At 43.5% G+C, this 20,881-nt stretch overlaps 1 protein-coding gene across 9 annotated transcripts in view; it reads right to left on the reverse strand.

Moving 5' to 3' along the window:
• The window catches only part of LOC135544692 (GTPase-activating Rap/Ran-GAP domain-like protein 3), a 158,644-nt gene that overhangs the window by 56,124 nt on the left and 81,639 nt on the right, over positions 1 to 20,881 (reverse strand). For 6 of the 9 annotated variants that reach the window (XM_064972506.1, XM_064972499.1, XM_064972502.1 and 3 more), the window contains exon 3: positions 2,872 to 2,946. In XM_064972506.1, the coding sequence (XP_064828578.1) occupies positions 2,872 to 2,946 (75 nt within the window). The remainder of the gene's footprint in view (positions 1 to 2,871; positions 2,947 to 20,881) is intronic. The other 3 variants (XM_064972505.1, XM_064972504.1, XM_064972503.1) reach the window with 1 other exon arrangement.

The raw sequence follows: 20,881 nt of genomic DNA on the forward strand, positions 1-20,881 counted from the left end.
GCTTGTAAGTAAGCATTTCACTGTAACACCTGTTGTTGTTACGGCTATCTTGTGTCGAAAGAGAGGAGGACCAAAATGCTCGATTCATTTTCAATAAAGATAATAACGAACAATACAAACTACTAAACATAACGTGACAAACCGAAACAGCCCTATCTGGTGCAAACAAACACAAAGACAAGAACAATCACAAACGAAATACTCAAAGAAAATGGCTACCTAAATATGGTTCCCAATCAGAGACAACGATAAACACCTGCCTCTGATTGAGAACCACTTCAGACAGCCATAGACTATTCGAGACAACCCCACGAACCACAATCCCATGACCTACAAAAACCCCAAGACAAAACACACCACATAAAATAACCCATGTCACACACTGGCCTGACCAAATAAATAAAGACAACACAAAATACGAAGACCAGGGCGTGACAGTTGTATTCGGCACAAGTGACAAATAACATTTGATTTGAACCCCAGGTAAAAGAGGACAGTGAAATCCCAATTCTACTAGGTTGTTATTAACCATCTTGCCCAAAACACCAGACTGAATGTACAAATCAATATGAACACTACATTTTCCATGACATGGACCGACCAGGTGGATCCAGGTGAACGCTTTGATTACTTATTGATATGACCTATTAAATCCACTTCAATACAGAGGGTGAATGGACAAGACAAAATATTTAAGTGCCTTTGAAGGAGGGGAGATAGTAGGTGCCAGGTTTGTGTGTGTCAAGAACTGCAACACTGCTGGGTTTTTCCCATTCAACAGTTTCCCATGTGTATCAATAATGGTCCACCACCCAAAGGACATCCAGCCAACTTGACACAACAGTGGGAAGCATTGGAGTCAACATGGGCCAGCATCCCTGTGGAACGCTTTCGACACCTTGTTGAGTTCATGCTCAAGAGTCCGGAATTATTGGATCCCTTGGTAAAGATTAGCAAAAAAAAGACTGTATAAAGTAAATAATACAAATACTGACCTATATTGTATGCTAAAAAATATATACAAATTATATTATTTTATACTAGGGGAAAGAGGAAGGTTGAGCCATGTTTTACATTCAGCATCACTCATCAAGGGAAATATAGTATTATTTCTAATACCAGACTGCGCTTCTACACCTGCATTGCTTGCTGTTGGGGGTTTTAGGCTGGGTTTCTGCACAGCACTTTGAGATATCAGTAGATGTAAGAAGGGCTTTATAAATACATTTGATTTGATTAATAAAGATATCTACCTGTATTTCAGAATGTCAAAACCACCGTTGGTGTGCATGGCCAAATACCTCTATTTCCTGTCATATGACCACAGTACTGGTCCTCCATGGGAATCAAACCCACAACCCTGACGTTGCAAGCACCATGCTCTACTACCTGAGCCACACGGGACTATACTGTATATCTACACTATATATACAAAAGTATAAATCAAAGTAGTGGATTTGGATATTTCAGCCAAACCCATTGCTGACAGGTACAGTATATACAATAGAGCACACAGCCATGCAATCTCCATAGACAAACATTGGCAGTAGAATGGCCTTACTGAAGAGCTAAGTGACTTTCAACGTGGCACCGTCATAGAATGCCACCTTCCAAGAAGTGAGTTAGTCAAATGTCTGCCCTGCTAGAGCTGCCCTGGTCAACTGTAAGTGCCTTTATTGTGAAGTGGAAACGTCTAGGAGCAACAACGGCTCAGCACGAAGTGGTAGGCCACAGAACCTGACGGACCGCCGAGTGCTGAAGAGTTCCAAACTGCCTCTGGAAGCAACATCAGCACAAGAACTGTTAGTCGGGAGCTTCCTGAAATGGGTTTCCATGGCCGAGCAGCCGCACACAAGCCTAAGATCACCATGTGGAATGCCAAGAGTCGGCTATAGGGGTGTGAAGCACGCTGCCATTGGACACTGGAGCAGTGGAAATGCGTTCTCTGGAGTGATGACTCACGCTTCACCATCATGCCAACTGTAAAGTTTGGTGGAGGAGGAATAATGGTCTGGGGCTGTTTGTCATGGTTCGGGCCCCTTGGTTCCAGTGAAGGGAAATCGTAACACTACAGCATTCAATGACATTCTAGACAATTCTGTGTTTCCAACTTTGTGGCAACAGTTTGGGGAAGACCCTTTTCTGTTTCAGCATGACAATGTCCCTGTGCACAAAGCGAGGTCCATACAGAAATGGTTTGTCAAGATTGGTGTGGAAGAACTTGACTGGCCTGCAGAGAGCCCTGATCTCAACCTCATCGAACACCTTTGGGGTGAACTGGAACACTGACTGCGAGCCAGGTCTAATCGTCCAACATCAGTGCCCGACCTCACTAATGCTCTTGTGGCTGAATGGAAGCAAGTCCCCGCAGCAATGTTCCAACATCTAGTAGAAAGCCTTCTCAGAAGAGTGGAGGCTGCCATAGCAGCAAAGGGGGGAGCAACTCTGTATTAATGCCCATTAGATTTTAGATGAGCTGTTGTCCAAATACACTATATGACTGAAAGTATCTTTCTATGGGATGAGCACTGTCTGTGTCTGACTGTATTAAAAGAGTTTGAATAGAGAAGTTCCTTATTTCCACTGTGGTTGAAATCCCCTTCTGGTGATTCCTCAGAGCACTGAGTAACAGATGTACAAACACACACACTGTGATCATCATGTCCCCACTGGGCCCAGCCATATGTCCCATGACTGTGTGCGTGTGTGTGTAAGTGTCATTCCATGCGTCATGTACTGTTTGGGTCATTGAGAATCCAAATAAAGAATTGTGAGTATCCATGCATTTACTTATGTCCATAGATTTCTCAAACGCAAATGTGTAAGTGTGTTCGTGTGTATGTGTGTGTGTGTGTGTGTAGGGGTCCTCACCTCATCTGATGAGCCATTCTCCACTCGAAAGCGGCCCGCTCTCTGTATGGCTCCATCTGCATCACTGGAGATCAGCTAGAGGGGAAGGAGGGAGGGAGGGAGAAAGAGAGAGAGACAGAGAAAGAGAGCGAAAGACAGAAAGAGACAGAGAAAGATAGACAGAAAGAGACAGACACAGAGAGAGAGACAGAAACAGAGAGAGAGACAGAAAGACATGGACAGAGAGAGAAAGAGACAGAGCGAGAGAGAGATAGAGAGAGAGAGAGACAGAAAGACAGGGACAGAGAGAGAGAGAGACAGAAAGACAGGGACAGAGAAAGAGAGACAGAAAGACAGGGACAGAGAGAGACAGAAAGACAGGGACAGAGAGAGAAAGAGACAGAAAGACAGGGACAGAGAGAGAGAGACAGAAAGAGAGATAGAGAGAGAGACAGAAAGACAGGGACAGAGAGAGAGAGAGACAGAAAGACAGGGACAGAGAGAGAGACAGAGAGAGAGACAGAAAGACAGGGACAGAGAGAGAGACAGAGAGAGAGACAGAAAGACAGGGACAGAGAGAGAAAGAGACAGAGAGAGAGAGATAGAGAGAGAGACAGAAATACAGGGACAGAGAGAGAGAGACAGGAAGACAGGGACAGAGAGAGAGAGAGAGAGAGAGACAGAAAGACAGAGAGAGAGAGAGAGACAGAAAGACAGGGACAGAGAGAGAAAGAGACAGAAAGACAGGGACAGAGAGAGAGAGAGAGACAGAAAGACACAGAGAGATACAGAGACAGAGAGACAGAAAGAGACAGAGACAGACAGACAGAGACAGAGAGAGACAGAGAAAGAGACAGACAGAGACAGACAGACAGACAGACAGACAGACAGACAGACAGACAGAGACAGACAGATAGACATAGAGAGACACAGAGACAGATAGACAGAGAGAGACACAGAGAGAGAGACACAGAGAGACACAGAGAGAGAGACACAGAGAGACAGAGAGAGAGACAGAGAGAGAGACAGAGAGAGAGACAGAGAGACAGAGAGAGAGACAGAGAGAGACACAGAGAGAGACACAGAGAGAGAGACACAGAGAGAGACAGAGAGAGAGACAGAGAGAGACACAGAGAGAGAGACACAGAGACAGGGAGAGAGACAGAGAGAGAGACAGAGAGACAGAGAGAGAGACAGAGAGAGAGACAGACAGAAATAGAGAGACAGATAGACGTAGAGAGACAGAGACAGATAGACAGAGAGAGACACAGAGAGAGACACAGAGAGAGAGAGACACAGAGAGAGACAGAGAGGCAGAGAGAGAGACAGAGAGAGAGAGATGCATGCAGGGCAGAATTAGGCCAATATCCACTAATAAATAAACAGCAATTAAGTTTTGGAAACATCTAAAATACAGGGACCCCCTCTCATATCATTACCAAGCCCTGCAATGCCAAGAGCTGAGCAAAGAAAATAGTCTCCCCATCCAGCAGGTCCTGTTCACCAACCTGTTCTACTCTGTCTCTCTGTCTCTCTCTCTGTCTCTCTCCCTGTCTCTGTGTCTCTCTCTCTGTGTCTCTCTCTGTCTCTCTCTCTGTTCTACTAACACACTGAAGCCTCAGTCCCCTCATCCAGCTGGTCCTGGGGCTGAGTTCACTAACCTGTTCTACTAACACACTGAAGCCTCAGTCCCCTCATCCAGCTGGTCCTGGGGCTGACTTCACCAACCTGTTCTACTAACACACTGAAGCCTCAGTCCCCTCATCCAGCTGGTCCTGGTCCTGAGTTCACTAACCTGTTCTACTAACACACTGAAGCCTCAGTTCCCTCATCCAGCTGGTCCTGGGGCTGAGTTCACTAACCTGTTCTACTAACACACTGAAGCCTCAGTCCCCTCATCCAGCTGGTCCTGGGGCTGAGTTCACCAACCTGTTCACCAACCTGTTCTACTAACACACTGAAGCCTCAGTCCCCTGATCCAGCTGGTCCTGGGACTGTGTTCACCAACCTGTTCTACTAACACACTGAAGCCTCAGTCCCCTCATCCAGCTGGTCCTGGGGCTGAGTTCACTAATCTGTTCTACTAACACACTGAAGCCTCAGTCCCCTCATCCAGCTGGTCCTGGGGTTGAGTTCACTAACCTGTTCTACTAACACACTGAAGCCTCAGTCCCCTCATCCAGCTGGTCCTGGGACTGTGTTCACCAACCTGTTCTACTGACACACTGAAGCCTCAGGACCAGATCAATCAGGATAAACCAAATTACAACACAGTCAAAACAAAGCTACATTGCTTATTGGGAAACACAAACACAAAGCAAAATGCAGTGCTATCTGGCCCTAAATCGACAGTACACCGTGGCTAAATATTTGATGATTACTGATCAAAACCTCAGAAAACCTTAACAAAGTAAAGCTTTGCAATATGTACATTGTTAAGTCATGCCAATAAAGCAAATTGAATTGAATTGAATTGAGAGAGAGACAGAAAGATGGAGAGAGAGAGCAAGAGAGAGAGAAAAATATATATATTTTTTAACTTAATTGGCACAAATCATCTAATGTACTGTATAGTGAATTCAAACTAAAGTTATCAAATAAAACACTGCAAGCAATACTTAAAGCTCACACAATGTCCAACTCCATATACCACAGGGACAGAGGAAGAGGGAGAGAGAAACAAAGAGAGGAAGGGAGTAATAGGTCAGGCACATTAACATGAGACCATAAAATTATACAGAACAATAAAGAGGAACATATGACAGCAATCATTTACATTTGCCAACAATAGCAGCTAGCGGCTAGCTAAAGAGAAGCCTGCAAAGCATAGGCGAACCGAGGCTAACTGACCTTTGAGATTACTGCAAGGGCTCTGACACAAATTCAGGTTTATAGGGCAGTGCCTACAGTATATTTCTCTAGCCCTATCCCTCAGCAGATTACCGAACAAGTTGTGTTGTGACCGCTTGTTGTTTTTCAATTTCTGGATTTCCTCTTTATTAAGAGGGCAACATTAATAAACACTATCAGACAAAAAAAAAGACTAATCATGAGTTAATGAGCATTACGCATGCTTTTCCATGGCCAGTTCCCGGGACACAGATTAATTGTTTTTTTTTTACTAGGCAAGTCAGTCAAGAACAAATTCTTATTTTCAATGACGGCCTAGGAACAGTGGGTTAACTGCCTGTTCAGGGGCAGAATGACAGATTTGTACCTTGTCAGCTCGGGGATTCAAACTTGCAACCTTTCGGTTACTAGTCCAAGGGGGCAACATTAATAAACACTATCAGACAACAAAAAAAAGACTAATCATGAGTTAATGAGTATTACGCATGCTTTTCCATGGCCAGTTCCCGGGACACAGATTAAGCCTAGTCCTGGACTAAAAAGCTGGATGGATGACCTCCGTGTTGGGGAAATTTAATCCGATTGCACTTTGCGGACAATGTGTCATTTAAAGATGGACACTCCCCCCCCAAAGTTTGATGACGAGTTGGTTATTTGAATCAACTGTGTAGTGCTAGAGCAGAACTAAAACGTGCACCCAGGGGGGCCCCCCAAAACCGAGTTTGGGAAACCCTGGTATAGAGAATCATTGTACCATCTAAACTGCTATGTAATATCTTTTCCATAACCAGCTGTTTGAAGTTGGTGTACAAAACTGAAAGTAAAAAAGCCACGCTAAAACTAAATTTAAGAATGGGAAGCATAAAAATAGAGCACATAGAACAAATCTACCACTTCTTAGACTTGCTCTCAATGAGAGTGAAAATTAGCCATTGTAATTCCTCCTCGTCCTCCTTGGTGTTGATGTCTGGTGTTCTTGGTAATAGAACAATGATGTGTGTATGTGTATCTTTGAATATGTCTATGAGTTTGCGCGCCTGTATGCGTGTGTGTAAATGTGTCTCTCTATATTTGTGTGTTTATCTCTCCATCGACAGATAAAGAGGAAGTAGCAATGATGCCAGTATCACTGTCCCTCGATCATCCTTCTCACAGTGGAAACATGACATCCCTCTCTCCTCTCCTCCCCCATCTTCTACATTCATCCCCCTTGCCCCTCAGACCGCACAATGCCTGGTTGCCTGGCAACCCAACACAGAACCTCTCCTCTTCCCCCTCTTCTTGGTTGCTCTTTTCCTCCTCCGTATCCTCCATGATCCCCCCTCTCCTCTGTTGTTCTGTTTCCTCTTAACTGTCACTCTATGCTCACTTTCTTCATCTCTCTTCACCCCTTCCTCTGTTGCTCTATTCACACTTGCATCTTTCAATGTCTTCTCCATCTCTCTCTCCCCCAGTCTCCCTCTTTCCTCTCCTCTCTCTTCTGTCATTCTCTGACCAATAAAGGGTTGTTTTCTAACAAAGTGTCACAAACCGCAGCACAGTTCTGGCGCACCGGACTCTCTCTGCAGGCATTATGTGTGTGTTCTGCAGCAGATGGTCTGTAATGGTTAGATGGAAGACAAGAAGTCCAGGGACATGTGAGTGTGAGAGTCTGTGTGCGGATTGGGGATCATGCAGTCCAAGCAGCTTTCAATGTCTATAATTCCACGCTGCACTGCACCTCTAAGAGACTAGGAAATTGTATCCACTCTTACACACCATATTTCAGGGCTATTTAACTACAGTATATTCTTACAGGGCCAGATTTGAAAAAGGTTATTTACAGGGGGGCCAGGCATTTTCTACATGGGACTACTCTGCCTAAGACCGGTATAAAAAACAATGCACAAACACAATTATAGTCATAAAGCACTTTTTTAAATGTATTAAATGTTATCAAAAGAAAATGTTAAGTGTTTTAACATTCGCCTGATTCAGTGCATCAAATAATGGAACACATTTGTACTTGTACTACAGTGCATCCAGAAAGTATTCAGACCCCTTGACTTTTTCCACATTTTGTTACGTTACAGCCTTATTCTAAAATGGATGACATCGTTTTTTCCCTCACCAATCTACACACAATACCCCCCAATGAGAAAGCAAAAACAGGTTATTGATTTTTTAACAAATTTATAAAAATAAAAAAAATGAAATATCACAAGAAGTTTCTCTCCCCGCGCATCAGTACAGAACGGGTCCCTATAACAAACTGCACCACCTCAAATCTCGTTGCAATGTTAGCTTTCAGTTTATCTAAAAACTCCAACATCATAGACTGAGTGATCTGTAGTGATCTGTCCATTCAACATGCACGTGCGGCACGTACACACATGACTGATGATTGGCTGAAAGAATTTGATGATAAAAAGACTGGGAACTGTTTTGTAAGAGTTCAATTTGTCTTTTGACAATATTGATCATAGTCTGCTGCTGGAAAAATGTAAGTGTTATGGCTTTACACCCCATGCTATATTGTGGAAAAAGAGTCACCTGTCTAACAGAACACAGAGGGTGTTAATGTTTAATGGGAGCCTCACCAACATAATCCCAGTTAGAATCAGGCATTCCCCAGGGCAGCTGTCTAAGCCCCTTATTTTTTTCAATCTTTACTTTGCTTTGAGTAAAGCCAGTGTGTCTACTGTATGTATGCGGATGACACAACACTTTACACGTCAGCTACTACAGCGAGTGAAATCACTGCAACACTTAATCAAGAGCTGCAGTCAGTTTCAGAATGGGTGGCAAGAAATAATTTAGTCCTAAATATTTCAAAAACTAAAAGCATTTTATTTGAGACAAATCATTCACTATACCCTAAACCTCAACTAAATCTTGCAATGAATAATGTGGGAATTGAGCAAGTTTAGATAACTGTCATGGTCAAAACATGTTGATGCAACAGTAGCCAAGATGGGGAGAAGTCTGTCTATAATAAAGCGCTGCTCTGCCTTCTTAACAACACTATCAACAAGGCAGGTCCTACAGGCCCTGGTGATGCAAGCAGTAGAATCAGATTTAAAAAACAGATACAAAAATACACCTTATGTACAGTACAGTGGGAACTTTGAAGAAACACACACACATACACACACACAAGCTAACTCCTTACACACACGTACACATGGATTTATGTATGTGAACCCTTTGGAATTACCCATATTTCTGCATAAATTGGTCATAAAATTTGATATGATCTTCATCTAAGTCACAATAGACAAACAGTGTGCTTAAACTAATAACAAATACAAATTATTGTATTTTTCTTATTTATATTGAATACATAATTTAAACATTCACAGTGTAGGTTGGAGAAAGTATGTGAGCCCCCCTAGGCTAATGACTTCTCCAAAAGATAATTGGAGTCAGGAGTCAGCTAACCTGGAGTCCAATCAATGAGACGAGATTGGAGATGTTGGTTAAAGCTGCCAAGCCCTAGAAAAAACACACAACATTTTAGTTCGCTATTTAGAAGAAGCATTGCCTGATGTGAACCATGCCTCGAACAAAAGAGATCTCAGAAGACCTAAGATGAAGAATTGTTGACTTGCATAAAGCTGGAAAGGGTTACAAAAGTATCTCTAAAAGCCTTGATGTTCATCAGTCCACAGTAAGACAAATTGTCTATTAATGGAGAAAGTTCAACACTGTTGCTTACTCTCCTTACGAATGGCTGTAAGGGAAAGATGACTGCAAGAACACATAGCGTAGAATGCTCAATGAGGTTAAAGAGAATCCTAGAGTGTCAGCTAAAGACTTACAGAAATCTCTGGAACATGCTAACATCTCTGTTGACGAGTCTACGATACGTAAAACACTAAACATGAATGGTGTTCATGAGAGGACACCACAGAAGAAGACACTGCTGTCCAAAAAAACATTGCTGCATGTCTAATGTTTGCAAAAGTACACCTTGATTTTCCACAGTGTTACTGGCAAAATATTCTCTGGACAGATGGAACTACAGTTGAGTTGTTTGCAAGGAACACACAACACAATGTGTGGAGAACAAAAAAGGCACAGGATACCAACATCAAACTTATCCCAACTGTAAAGTATGGTGGAGGGAGCATCATGGTTTGGGGCTGCTTTAGGACCTGGACAGCTTGCTGTCATCGATGGAAAAAATATATTCCCAAGTTTTTAAAGACATTTTACAGGAGAATGTTGGCAGTCTGCCAATTGAAGGTCAACAGAAGTTGGGTGATGCAACAGGACCAACGACCCAAAACACAGAACAGAATGGCTTCAACAGAAGAAAATACACCTTCTGGAGTGGCCCAGTCAGAGTCCTGACCTCAACCCGATTGAGATGATGTGGCATGACCTCAAGAGAGTGGTTCACTCCAGATATCCCAAGAATATTGCTGAGTTTTGTAAAGAGGAATGGTCCAAGGGTTTACATACTTTTTTTTACCACGCTGCACTGTGAATGCTTACATTGTGTTCAATAAAGACATGAACAATGTATAATTGTTTGTGTGTTATTAGTTTAAACAGACTGTCTATTGTTGTGATCAGATCAAATTTGATGGCAAATTTATGCAGAAATCCAGGTAATTCCGAAGGGTTCACAATACTTTCATCCTGGACATTATGACTGTAGTTCTCCAACTAAACATTCATCCTGGATATTATGACTGTAGTTCTCCAACTAAACATTCATCCTGGACATTACGACTGTAGTTCTTCAACTAAACATTCATCCTGGACATTACGACTGTAGTTCTCCAACTAAACATTCATCCTGGACATTACGACTGTAGTTCTCCAACTAAACATTCATCCTGGACATTACGACTGTAGTTCTCCAACTAAACATTCATCCTGGACATTACGACTGTAGTTCTCCAACTAAACATTCATCCTGGACATTATGACTGTAGTTCTCCAACTAAACATTCATCCTGGACATTATGACTGTAGTTCTCCAACTAAACATTCATCCTGGACATTACGACTGTAGTTCTCCAACTAAACATTCATCCTGGACATTATGACTGTAGTTCTCCAACTAAACATTCATCCTGGACATTACGACTGTAGTTCTCCAACTAAACATTCATCCTGGACATTACGACTGTAGTTCTCCAACTAAACATTCATCCTGGACATTACGACTGTAGTTCTCCAACTAAACATTCATCCTGGACATTATGACTGTAGTTCTCCAACTAAACATTCATCCTGGACATTACGACTGTAGTTCTCCAACTAAACATTCATCCTGGACATTACGACTGTAGTTCTCCAACTAAACATTCATCCTGGACATTACGACTGTAGTTCTCCAACTAAACATTCATCCTGGACATTACGACTGTAGTTCTCCAACTAAACATTCATCCTGGACATTACGACTGTAGTTCTCCAACTAAACATTCATCCTGGACATTACGACTGTAGTTCTCCAACTAAACATTCATCCTGGACATTACGACTGTAGTTCTCCAACTAAACATTCATCCTGGACATTACGACTGTAGTTCTCCAACTAAACATTCATCCTGGACATTATGACTGTAGTTCTCCAACTAAACATTCATCCTGGATATTATGACTGTAGTTCTCCAACTAAACATTCATCCTGGATATTATGACTGTAGTTCTCCAACTAAACATTCATCCTGGACATTACGACTGTAGTTCTTCAACTAAACATTCATCCTGGACATTATGACTGTAGTTCTCCAACTAAACATTCATCCTGGACATTACGACTGTAGTTCTCCAACTAAACATTCATCCTGGACATTACGACTGTAGTTCTCCAACTAAACATTCATCCTGGACATTACGACTGTAGTTCTCCAACTAAACATTCATCCTGGACATTACGACTGTAGTTCTTCAACTAAACATTCATCCTGGACATTATGACTGTAGTTCTCCAACTAAACATTCATCCTGGACATTATGACTGTAGTTCTCCAACTAAACATTCATCCTGGATATTATGACTGTAGTTCTCCAACTAAACATTCATCCTGGATATTATGACTGTAGTTCTCCAACTAAACATTCATCCTGGACATTACGACTGTAGTTCTTCAACTAAACATTCATCCTGGACATTATGACTGTAGTTCTCCAACTAAACATTCATCCTGGACATTACGACTGTAGTTCTCCAACTAAACATTCATCCTGGACATTACGACTGTAGTTCTCCAACTAAACATTCATCCTGGACATTATGACTGTAGTTCTCCAACTAAACATTCATCCTGGATATTATGACTGTAGTTCTCCAACTAAACATTCATCCTGGATATTATGACTGTAGTTCTCCAACTAAACATTCATCCTGGACATTACGACTGTAGTTCTTCAACTAAACATTCATCCTGGACATTATGACTGTAGTTCTCCAACTAAACATTCATCCTGGACATTACGACTGTAGTTCTCCAACTAAACATTCATCCTGGACATTACGACTGTAGTTCTCCAACTAAACATTCATCCTGGACATTATGACTGTAGTTCTCCAACTAAACATTCATCCTGGATATTATGACTGTAGTTCTCCAACTAAACATTCATCCTGGACATTATGACTGTAGTTCTCCAACTAAACATTCATCCTGGACATTATGACTGTAGTTCTCCAACTAAACATTCATCCTGGATATTATGACTGTAGTTCTCCAACTAAACATTCATCCTGGACATTATGACTGTAGTTCTCCAACTAAACATTCATCCTGGACATTATGACTGTAGTTCTCCAACTAAACATTCATCCTGGACATTATGACTGTAGTTCTCCAACTAAACATTCATCCTGGACATTACGACTGTAGTTCTCCAACTAAACATTCATCCTGGACATTATGACTGTAGTTCTCCAACTAAACATTCATCCTGGACATTATGACTGTAGTTCTCCAACTAAACATTCATCCTGGACATTATGACTGTAGTTCTCCAAATAAACATTCATCCTGGACATTATGACAGTAGTTCTCCAACTAAACATTCATCCTGGACAATATGACTGTAGTTCTCCAACTAAACATTCATCCTGGATATTACGACTGTAGTTCTCCAACTAAACATTCATCCTGGATATTATGACTGTAGTTCTCCAACTAAACATTCATCCTGGATATTACGACTGTAGTTCTCCAACTAAACATTCATCCTGGACATTACGACTGTAGTTCTCCAACTAAACATTCATCCTGGACATTATGACTGTAGTTCTCCAACTAAACATTCATCCTGGACATTATGACTGTAGTTCTCCAACTAAACATTCATCCTGGACATTATGACTGTAGTTCTCCAACTAAACATTCATCCTGGACATTATGACTGTAGTTCTCCAACTAAACATTCATCCTGGACATTATGACTGTAGTTCTCCAACTAAACATTCATCCTGGACATTATGACTGTAGTTCTCCAAATAAACATTCATCCTGGACATTACGACTGTAGTTCTCCAACTAAACATTCATCCTGGACATTATGACTGTAGTTCTTCAACTAAACATTCATCCTGGACATTATGACTGTAGTTCTCCAACTAAACATTCATCCTGGACATTATGACTGTAGTTCTCCAAATAAACATTCATCCTGGACATTACGACTGTAGTTCTCCAACTAAACATTCATCCTGGACATTATGACTGTAGTTCTCCAACTAAACATTCATCCTGGACATTATGACTGTAGTTCTTCAACTAAACATTCATCCTGGACATTATGACTGTAGTTCTCCAACTAAACATTCATCCTGGACATTATGACTGTAGTTCTTCAACTAAACATTCATCCTGGACATTATGACTGTAGTTCTCCAACTAAACATTCATCCTGGACATTATGACTGTAGTTCTCCAACTAAACATTCATCCTGGACATTACGACTGTAGTTCTCCAACTAAACATTCATCCTGGACATTACGACTGTAGTTCTCCAACTAAACATTCATCCTGGACATTACGACTGTAGTTCTCCAACTAAACATTCATCCTGGACATTATGACTGTAGTTCTCCAACTAAACATTCATCCTGGACATTACGACTGTAGTTCTCCAACTAAACATTCATCCTGGACATTATGACTGTAGTTCTCCAACTAAACATTCATCCTGGACATTACGACTGTAGTTCTTCAACTAAACATTCATCCTGGACATTATGACTGTAGTTCTTCAACTAAACATTCATCCTGGACATTACGACTGTAGTTCTTCAACTAAACATTCATCCTGGACATTACGACTGTAGTTCTCCAACTAAACATTCATCCTGGACATTATGACTGTAGTTCTCCAACTAAACATTCATCCTGGACATTACGACTGTAGTTCTCCAACTAAACATTCATCCTGGACATTATGACTGTAGTTCTCCAACTAAACATTCATCCTGGACATTATGACTGTAGTTCTCCAGAAATCCAGGTAATTCCGAAGGGTTCACTTTTTTTCTTGCCGCTGTATGTGTGTGTTCCTCTCAGGAACTGGCAGAGATCCCTCAGACAGTATATTTAGACAAATACTTTCTCTCCATGGGAATCTTTCTCCCTGACCACAACTTGTGTGTGCTTGGATATACAGTTGAAGTCGGAAGTGTACATACACCTAGGTTGGAGTCCTTAAAACTCGTTTTTCAACTACTCCAAATGTATTGTTAACAAACTATAGTTTTGGTAATTCGGTTAGGACATCAACTTTGTGCATGATTACAAGTCATTTTTCCAACAATTGTTTACAGACAGATTATTATCATTCACTGTATCACAATTCCAGTGGGTCAGAAGTTCACATACACTAAGTTGACTGTGCCTTTAAACAGCTTGGAAAATTATGTCCTTACTTTAAAAGCTTCTGATAGGCTAATTGACATCATTTGAGTCAATTGGAGGTGTACCTGTGGATGTATTTCAAGGCCTACCTTCAAACTCACCATGGGACCACGCAGTTGTCAGACCGCTAAGGAAGGTGACGAGTTCTGTCTCCTAGAGATGAACATACTTTGGTGCGAAAAGTGCAAACCACTCCCAGAACAACAGCAAAGGACCTTGTGAAAATGCTGGAGGAAACAGGTACAACATTTTATATATCCACAGTAAAAACGAGTCCTATATCGACATAACCTCAAAGGCCGCACAGTAAGGAAGAAGCCACTGCTCCAAAACTGCCATAAAAAAGCCAGACTACGGTTTGCAACTGCACTTTTTGGAGAAATGTCCTCTGGTCTGATGAAACAAAAATAGAACTGTTTGGCCATAATGACCATTGTTATGTTGAGGAAAAAGGGGAATGCTTGCAAGCCAAAGAACACCATCCCAACCGTGAAGCACGGGGGTGGCAGCATGTTGTGGTGGTGCTTTGCTGCAGGAGGGACTGGTGCACTTCACAAAATAGATGACATCATGGGGGCGGAAAATTATGTGGATATATTGAAGCAACATCTCAAGACATCAGTCAGGAAGTTAAAGCTTGGTCGAGAATGGGACTTCCAAATGGACAATGACTCCAAGCATACTTCCAAAGTTGTGGCAAAATGGCTTAAAGACAACAAAGTCAAGGTATTGGAGTGGCCATCACCGAGCGCTGACCTCAATCCCATAGAAAATGTGTGGCCAGAACTGAAAAAGTGTGTACAAGCAAGTAGGCCTACAAACCTGACTCAGTTATACCAGCTCTGTCAGGAGGAATGGGACAATGACCCAACTTATTGTGGGAAGCTTGTGGTAGGCTACCCCAAGCGTTTGGCCCAAGTTAAACAATTTAAAGGCAATGCTACCAAATACTAATTAAGTGTATGTAAACTTCCGACCCACTGGGAATGTGATGAAATAAATAAATCATTATCTCTACTATTATTCTGACAATTCACATTCTTAAAATAAAGTGGTGATCCTAACTGACCTAAGACAGATATTTTTTACTAGGATTAAAATGTCAGGAATTGTGAAAAACTGAGTATTTGTATTTGGCTAAGGTGCATGTAAACTTCCAACGTAAGTGTGTGATTGTGTACATGTCTGTGTGTTATCTGTGTGTGTCAGTAGTATTGAATCCTGTCTGGTTGTGTGTGTGTGAGTGAAGATCTTAGTGGTGCTCTCTCGTCTCTTCTCTCCTCCCGCAACATTAACTGTCCAATTGCAGGATAATGGAGGGAAAACCAATGCAGCGTGCAGGGTGAGCACCGCACCATCTCCTCTGAGTGTGTGTGAGTGAGTGAGTGAGTGAGTGAGTGAGTGAGTGAGTGAGTGAGAGAGTGAGTGAGAGAGTGAGTGAGAGAGTGAGTGAGAGAGTCAGTGAGTGAGAGAATGAGTGAGTGAGTGAGTGAGTGAGAGAGAGAGTTAGTGAGTGAGAGAATGAGTGAGTGAGTGAGTGAGAGAGAGTGAGTGAGAGAGTGAGTGAGTGAGAGAATGAGTGAGTGAGTGAGTGAGTGAGTGAGTGAGAGAGAGTGAGTGAGAGAGTGAGTGAGAGAATGAGTGAGTGAGTGAGTGAGAGAGTTAGTGAGTGAGAGAGTGAGTGAGTGAGTGAGTAGTACGTGTATGAATCGGTAATTGTGTGTGAGTGATGCATATGCACCGGCTTCTAAATCATGCAACAGCAGAATGACAGAGGAGGAAAACCCTGCACTCTCATAATTCCCTGTGTGTTCGATTCAGAGCAGGATGGAGGGAGGGAAGAGGGGTGGAAGCAGGGGAGCTGCAAACAACCACCCACTGCAAGAGATGGGTAGATAGTGAAAAAGAGAAAGAAAGAGAGAAAGAAAGAAAGAGAAAAAGAGAGAGGAGAGAGAAAGAGAGGAGCGAAAGAGAGAGAAGAGAGAAAGAGAGGAGAAAAAGAGGAGAAAAAGAGAGCGAGAGAAGAAAAGGAGAGACAGAGAGAGTGACATATACAAAAAAGAACTGGACAGAGAGAGAGATGGGGGGCTCCAGGCAAGAGAAAGAGAGAGTGACATCTACAAAAAAGAACTGGACAGAGAGAGAGATGGGGGGCTCCAGGCAAGAGAAAGAGAGAGGGACATCTACAAAAAAGAACTGGACAGAGAGAGAGATGGGGGGCACCAGGCAAGAGAAAGAGAGAGGGACATATACAAAAAAGAACTGGACAGAGAGAGAGATGGGGGGCACCAGGCAAGAGAAAGAGAGAGTGACATATACAAAAAAGAACTGGACAGAGAGAGAGAGATGGGGGGCACCAGGCAAGAGAAAGAGAGAGTGACATATACAAAAAAGAACTGGACAGAGAGAGAGAGATGGGGGGCACCAGGCAAGAGAAAGAGAGAGTGACATATACAAAAAAGAACTGGACAGAGAGAGAGAGAGATGGGGGCACCAGGCAAGAGAAAGAGAGAGTGACATATACAAAAAAGAACTGGACAGAGAGAGAGAGATGGGGGCACCAGGCAAGAGAAAGAGAGAGTGACATATATAAAAAAGAACTGGACAGAGAGAGAGAGATGGGGGCACCAGGCAAGAGAAAGAGAGAGTGACATATACAAAAAAGAACTGGACAGAGAGAGAGAGAGATGGGGGCACCAGGCAAGAGAAAGAGAGAGTGACATATACAAAAAAGAACTGGACAGAGAGAGAGATGGGGGGCACCAGGCAAGAGAAAGAGAGAGTGACATATACAAAAAAGAACTGGACAGAGAGAGAGAGATGGGGGGCACCAGGCAAGAGAAAGAGAGAGTGACATATACAAAAAAGAACTGGACAGAGAGAGAGAGATGGGGGGCACCAGGCAAGAGAAAGAGAGAGTGACATATACAAAAAAGAACTGGACAGAGAGAGAGATGGGGGGCACCAGGCAAGAGAAAGAGAGAGTGACATATACAAAAAAGAACTGGACAGAGAGAGAGATGGGGGGCACCAGGCAAGAGAAAGAGAGAGTGACATATACAAAAAAGAACTGGACAGAGAGAGATGGGGGCACCAGGCAAGAGAAAGAGAGAGTGACATATACAAAAAAGAACTGGACAGAGAGAGAGATGGGGGGCACCAGGCAAGAGAAAGAGAGAGTGACATATACAAAAAAGAACTGGACAGAGAGAGAGATGGGGGCACCAGGCAAGAGAAAGAGAGAGGGACATATACAAAAAAGAACTGGACAGAGAGAGAGATGGGGGGCACCAGGCAAGAGAAAGAGAGAGTGACATATACAAAAAAGAACTGGACAGAGAGAGAGATGGGGGGACCAGGCAAGAGAAAGAGAGAGTGACATATACAAAAAAGAACTGCACAGAGAGAGAGATGGGGGGCACCAGGCAAGAGAAAGAGAGAGTGACATATACAAAAAACAACTGGACAGAGAGAGAGATGGGGGGCACCAGGCAAGAGAAAGAGAGAGTGACATATACAAAAAAGAACTGGACAGAGAGAGAAATGGGGGGCACCAGGCAAGAGAAAGAGAGAGGGACATATACAAAAAAGAACTGGACAGAGAGAGAGATGGGGGGCACCAGGCAAGAAAAAGAGACAGTGACATATACAAAAAAGAACTGGACAGAGAGAGAGATGGGGGGCACCAGGCAAGAGAAAGAGAGAGTGACATATAAAAAAAGAACTGGACAGAGAGAGAGAGATGGGGGGCACCAGGCAAGAGAAAGAGAGAGTAACATATACAAAAAAGAACTGGACAGAGAGAGAGAGAGATGGGGGGACCAGGCAAGAGAAAGAGAGAGTAACATATACAAAAAAGAACTGGACAGAGAGAGAGAGAGATGGGGGGACCAGGCAAGAGAAAGAGAGAGTAACATATACAAAAAAGAACTGGACAGAGAGAGAGATGGGGGGCACCAGGCAAGAGAAAGAGAGAGTGACATTGTCAGGATTTGGCCAGGGTTGTTCCGGGTTTTGGTCACTAGATGCCCCCATTATGCTTTTTGACCTTATGTTTTTTCCCTTGTTCCCCATTATTATTTGCACCTGTGCCTCGTTTCCCCTGATTGTATTTAAACCCTTAGTTTCCCTTAGTTCTGTGCTCTGTGTTTGTATGTTAGCACCCAGCCCTAGTGTTCTGTGTATTCTTGTCGATTCCGGTGGATGCTCTTGTGGAATTCTGTTTTTGAGTATCTCTTGAGGCTTTTTTTGTGCTATTCCTACCACCTTTTGGATTTGCCATTTTTGTATTGAAGGACTTCTCCTTTTTACTTTATTAAATACACCGTCTTAAGTACTGCTGTGTCTGCCTCATCTTCTGGGTTCTGCTGACTATTCGTGGCTCAGTTGGTTAAGTGACTGCTTCTCACTCCGGAGACCCAGGTTCGTAACCGGGTCCTGACAGAAACACAGAGCCAAAAATGAACCCAGAGGCAGCCAGTTCCCAGGACCTTTTTGCCATGCTGTTCCACCACCAGGAGACTGTCCAACGCCACGAAGCCGCCCTGGTTCAGCAAGAGGCCTTAATGGCTAGACATTCTCATCTTCTGTCGGAGATGCTGACTTCCATTAAGCAAATATCTGATCGTCTTACCCCGGCAACAGTTCCCGTCCCAGTACCTCAGATTCACGTACCCATGGCAGTTAACCCCCTGGCTGAACCTCGTCTTCCACCTCCCCAACGGTTCTCAGGTGATCCAAGTGCTTGTAAAGGGTTTCTCACCCAATGTTCTCTCTCCTTTGAGCTACAACCCTCGTCGTTTCCCACCGACCGGTCTAAGATCGCTTATATCATCACCCTGCTGTCGGAAAAAGCCCTGGCCTGGGCTACTGCTGTGTGGGAAGCCCATAGTTCCTGCTGTGCCAGCTACTCTGCCTTTACTGAGGAATTCAAACGAGTGTTTCAAGGCCCAAGCAGTGGTTCTGACTGAGCCAAACAGCTCCTGACTCTCCACCAAGGTTGGCGCAGCGTGACGGACTATGCCATCCAGTTCCGCACGGTGGCAGCAGCGAGTGGCTGGAACAACGAGGCGCTCACGGTGTGCTTTCTGAAAGGCCTTTCCGACACTATCCAAGATGAACTGGCCACTCGGGAACCACCGGACAATCTCGAGTCCCTGATCAAGTTGGCCTCACGCATTGACCAGCGTCTGAGAGAGAGAACTCAACCGTAGACCTCTAGCCCCTATCAGTCCCAGCTCCGAGTCCCCACCTTTATCCTCGCTGACTCCACCGGAACCCATGCAGATTGGACGCATCTCCCAGGCTGAGAGAGACCGCCGGATGAGGGAGCGACACTGTCTTTATTGCGGCAAACCGGGCCATTTCCGTTCCACGTGTCCCGGGCTCCAGGGAAACGCTCTGTCCCGTACAGACCGGGGGGAACTGTAACGGGAAACATAACCTCCTCCCATCCGTCCAACTCCCGTCTGCTCATTCCAGTCACCCTCTCCTGGGACAACCACCAGCTTCACCTTCAAGCCTTGGTAGACTCTGGAGCCGCAGGTAACTTCATGGATGGTGTCTGGGCGAAGGAGAATGGCGTTCCCTCTGAACCTCTAAGTGACCCCATGAGGGTTACTACATTGGATGGAAGCCCTTTGGGATCTGGACTTGTCACTCATGTCACTACCTCCGTGCGACTTTCAGTTTCACAACACCAGGAATTGATGAACTTTCATTTGATCTCCTGTTCCGAGTTCCCTCTCGTCCTTGGATACCCCTGGCTTCACAGCCATAACCCTCACATCGACTGGTCTGTGGGCACTATCAAGCAGTGGGGTCCTACGTGCCAAGCTACTTGTATTTTCCAGAATTCCCGAGTTCTACTCCCGAGTCTTTAGAATCCATCGACCTGACCCGAGTTCCCGAGTGTTACCATGACCTCAAACTGGTGTTTAGCAAACAGAGGGCCACCATGCTACCACCCCATAGACCTTACGATTGCCCCATCGACCTGTTTCCGGGCACTTGCCCCCAGGGGTCGGATCTTTTCCCTATCTCCACCCGAACGAGCTGCTATGGATACCTACATCAAGGACGCTCTGGAAGCAGGCCTCATGCGTCCATCCACCTCCCCGGCGGGAGCAGGGTTTTTCTTTGTGGCCAAGAAAGACGGTGGATTACGTCCTTGCATCGACTACCGGGGACTCAATGCCATAACCGTCCGTAACCGTTACCCGCTACCCCTTATGGCCACAGCCTTCGAGCTGCTCCAGGAAGCAGTTGTTTTCACTAAGCTTGACCTGCGGAACGCATACCATCTTGTGCGGATCAG

The sequence above is a fragment of the Oncorhynchus masou genome, chromosome 8 (genome assembly GCF_036934945.1).
Source record: "Oncorhynchus masou masou isolate Uvic2021 chromosome 8, UVic_Omas_1.1, whole genome shotgun sequence".
In the NCBI taxonomy this organism is placed as follows: Eukaryota; Metazoa; Chordata; class Actinopteri; order Salmoniformes; family Salmonidae; genus Oncorhynchus; species Oncorhynchus masou.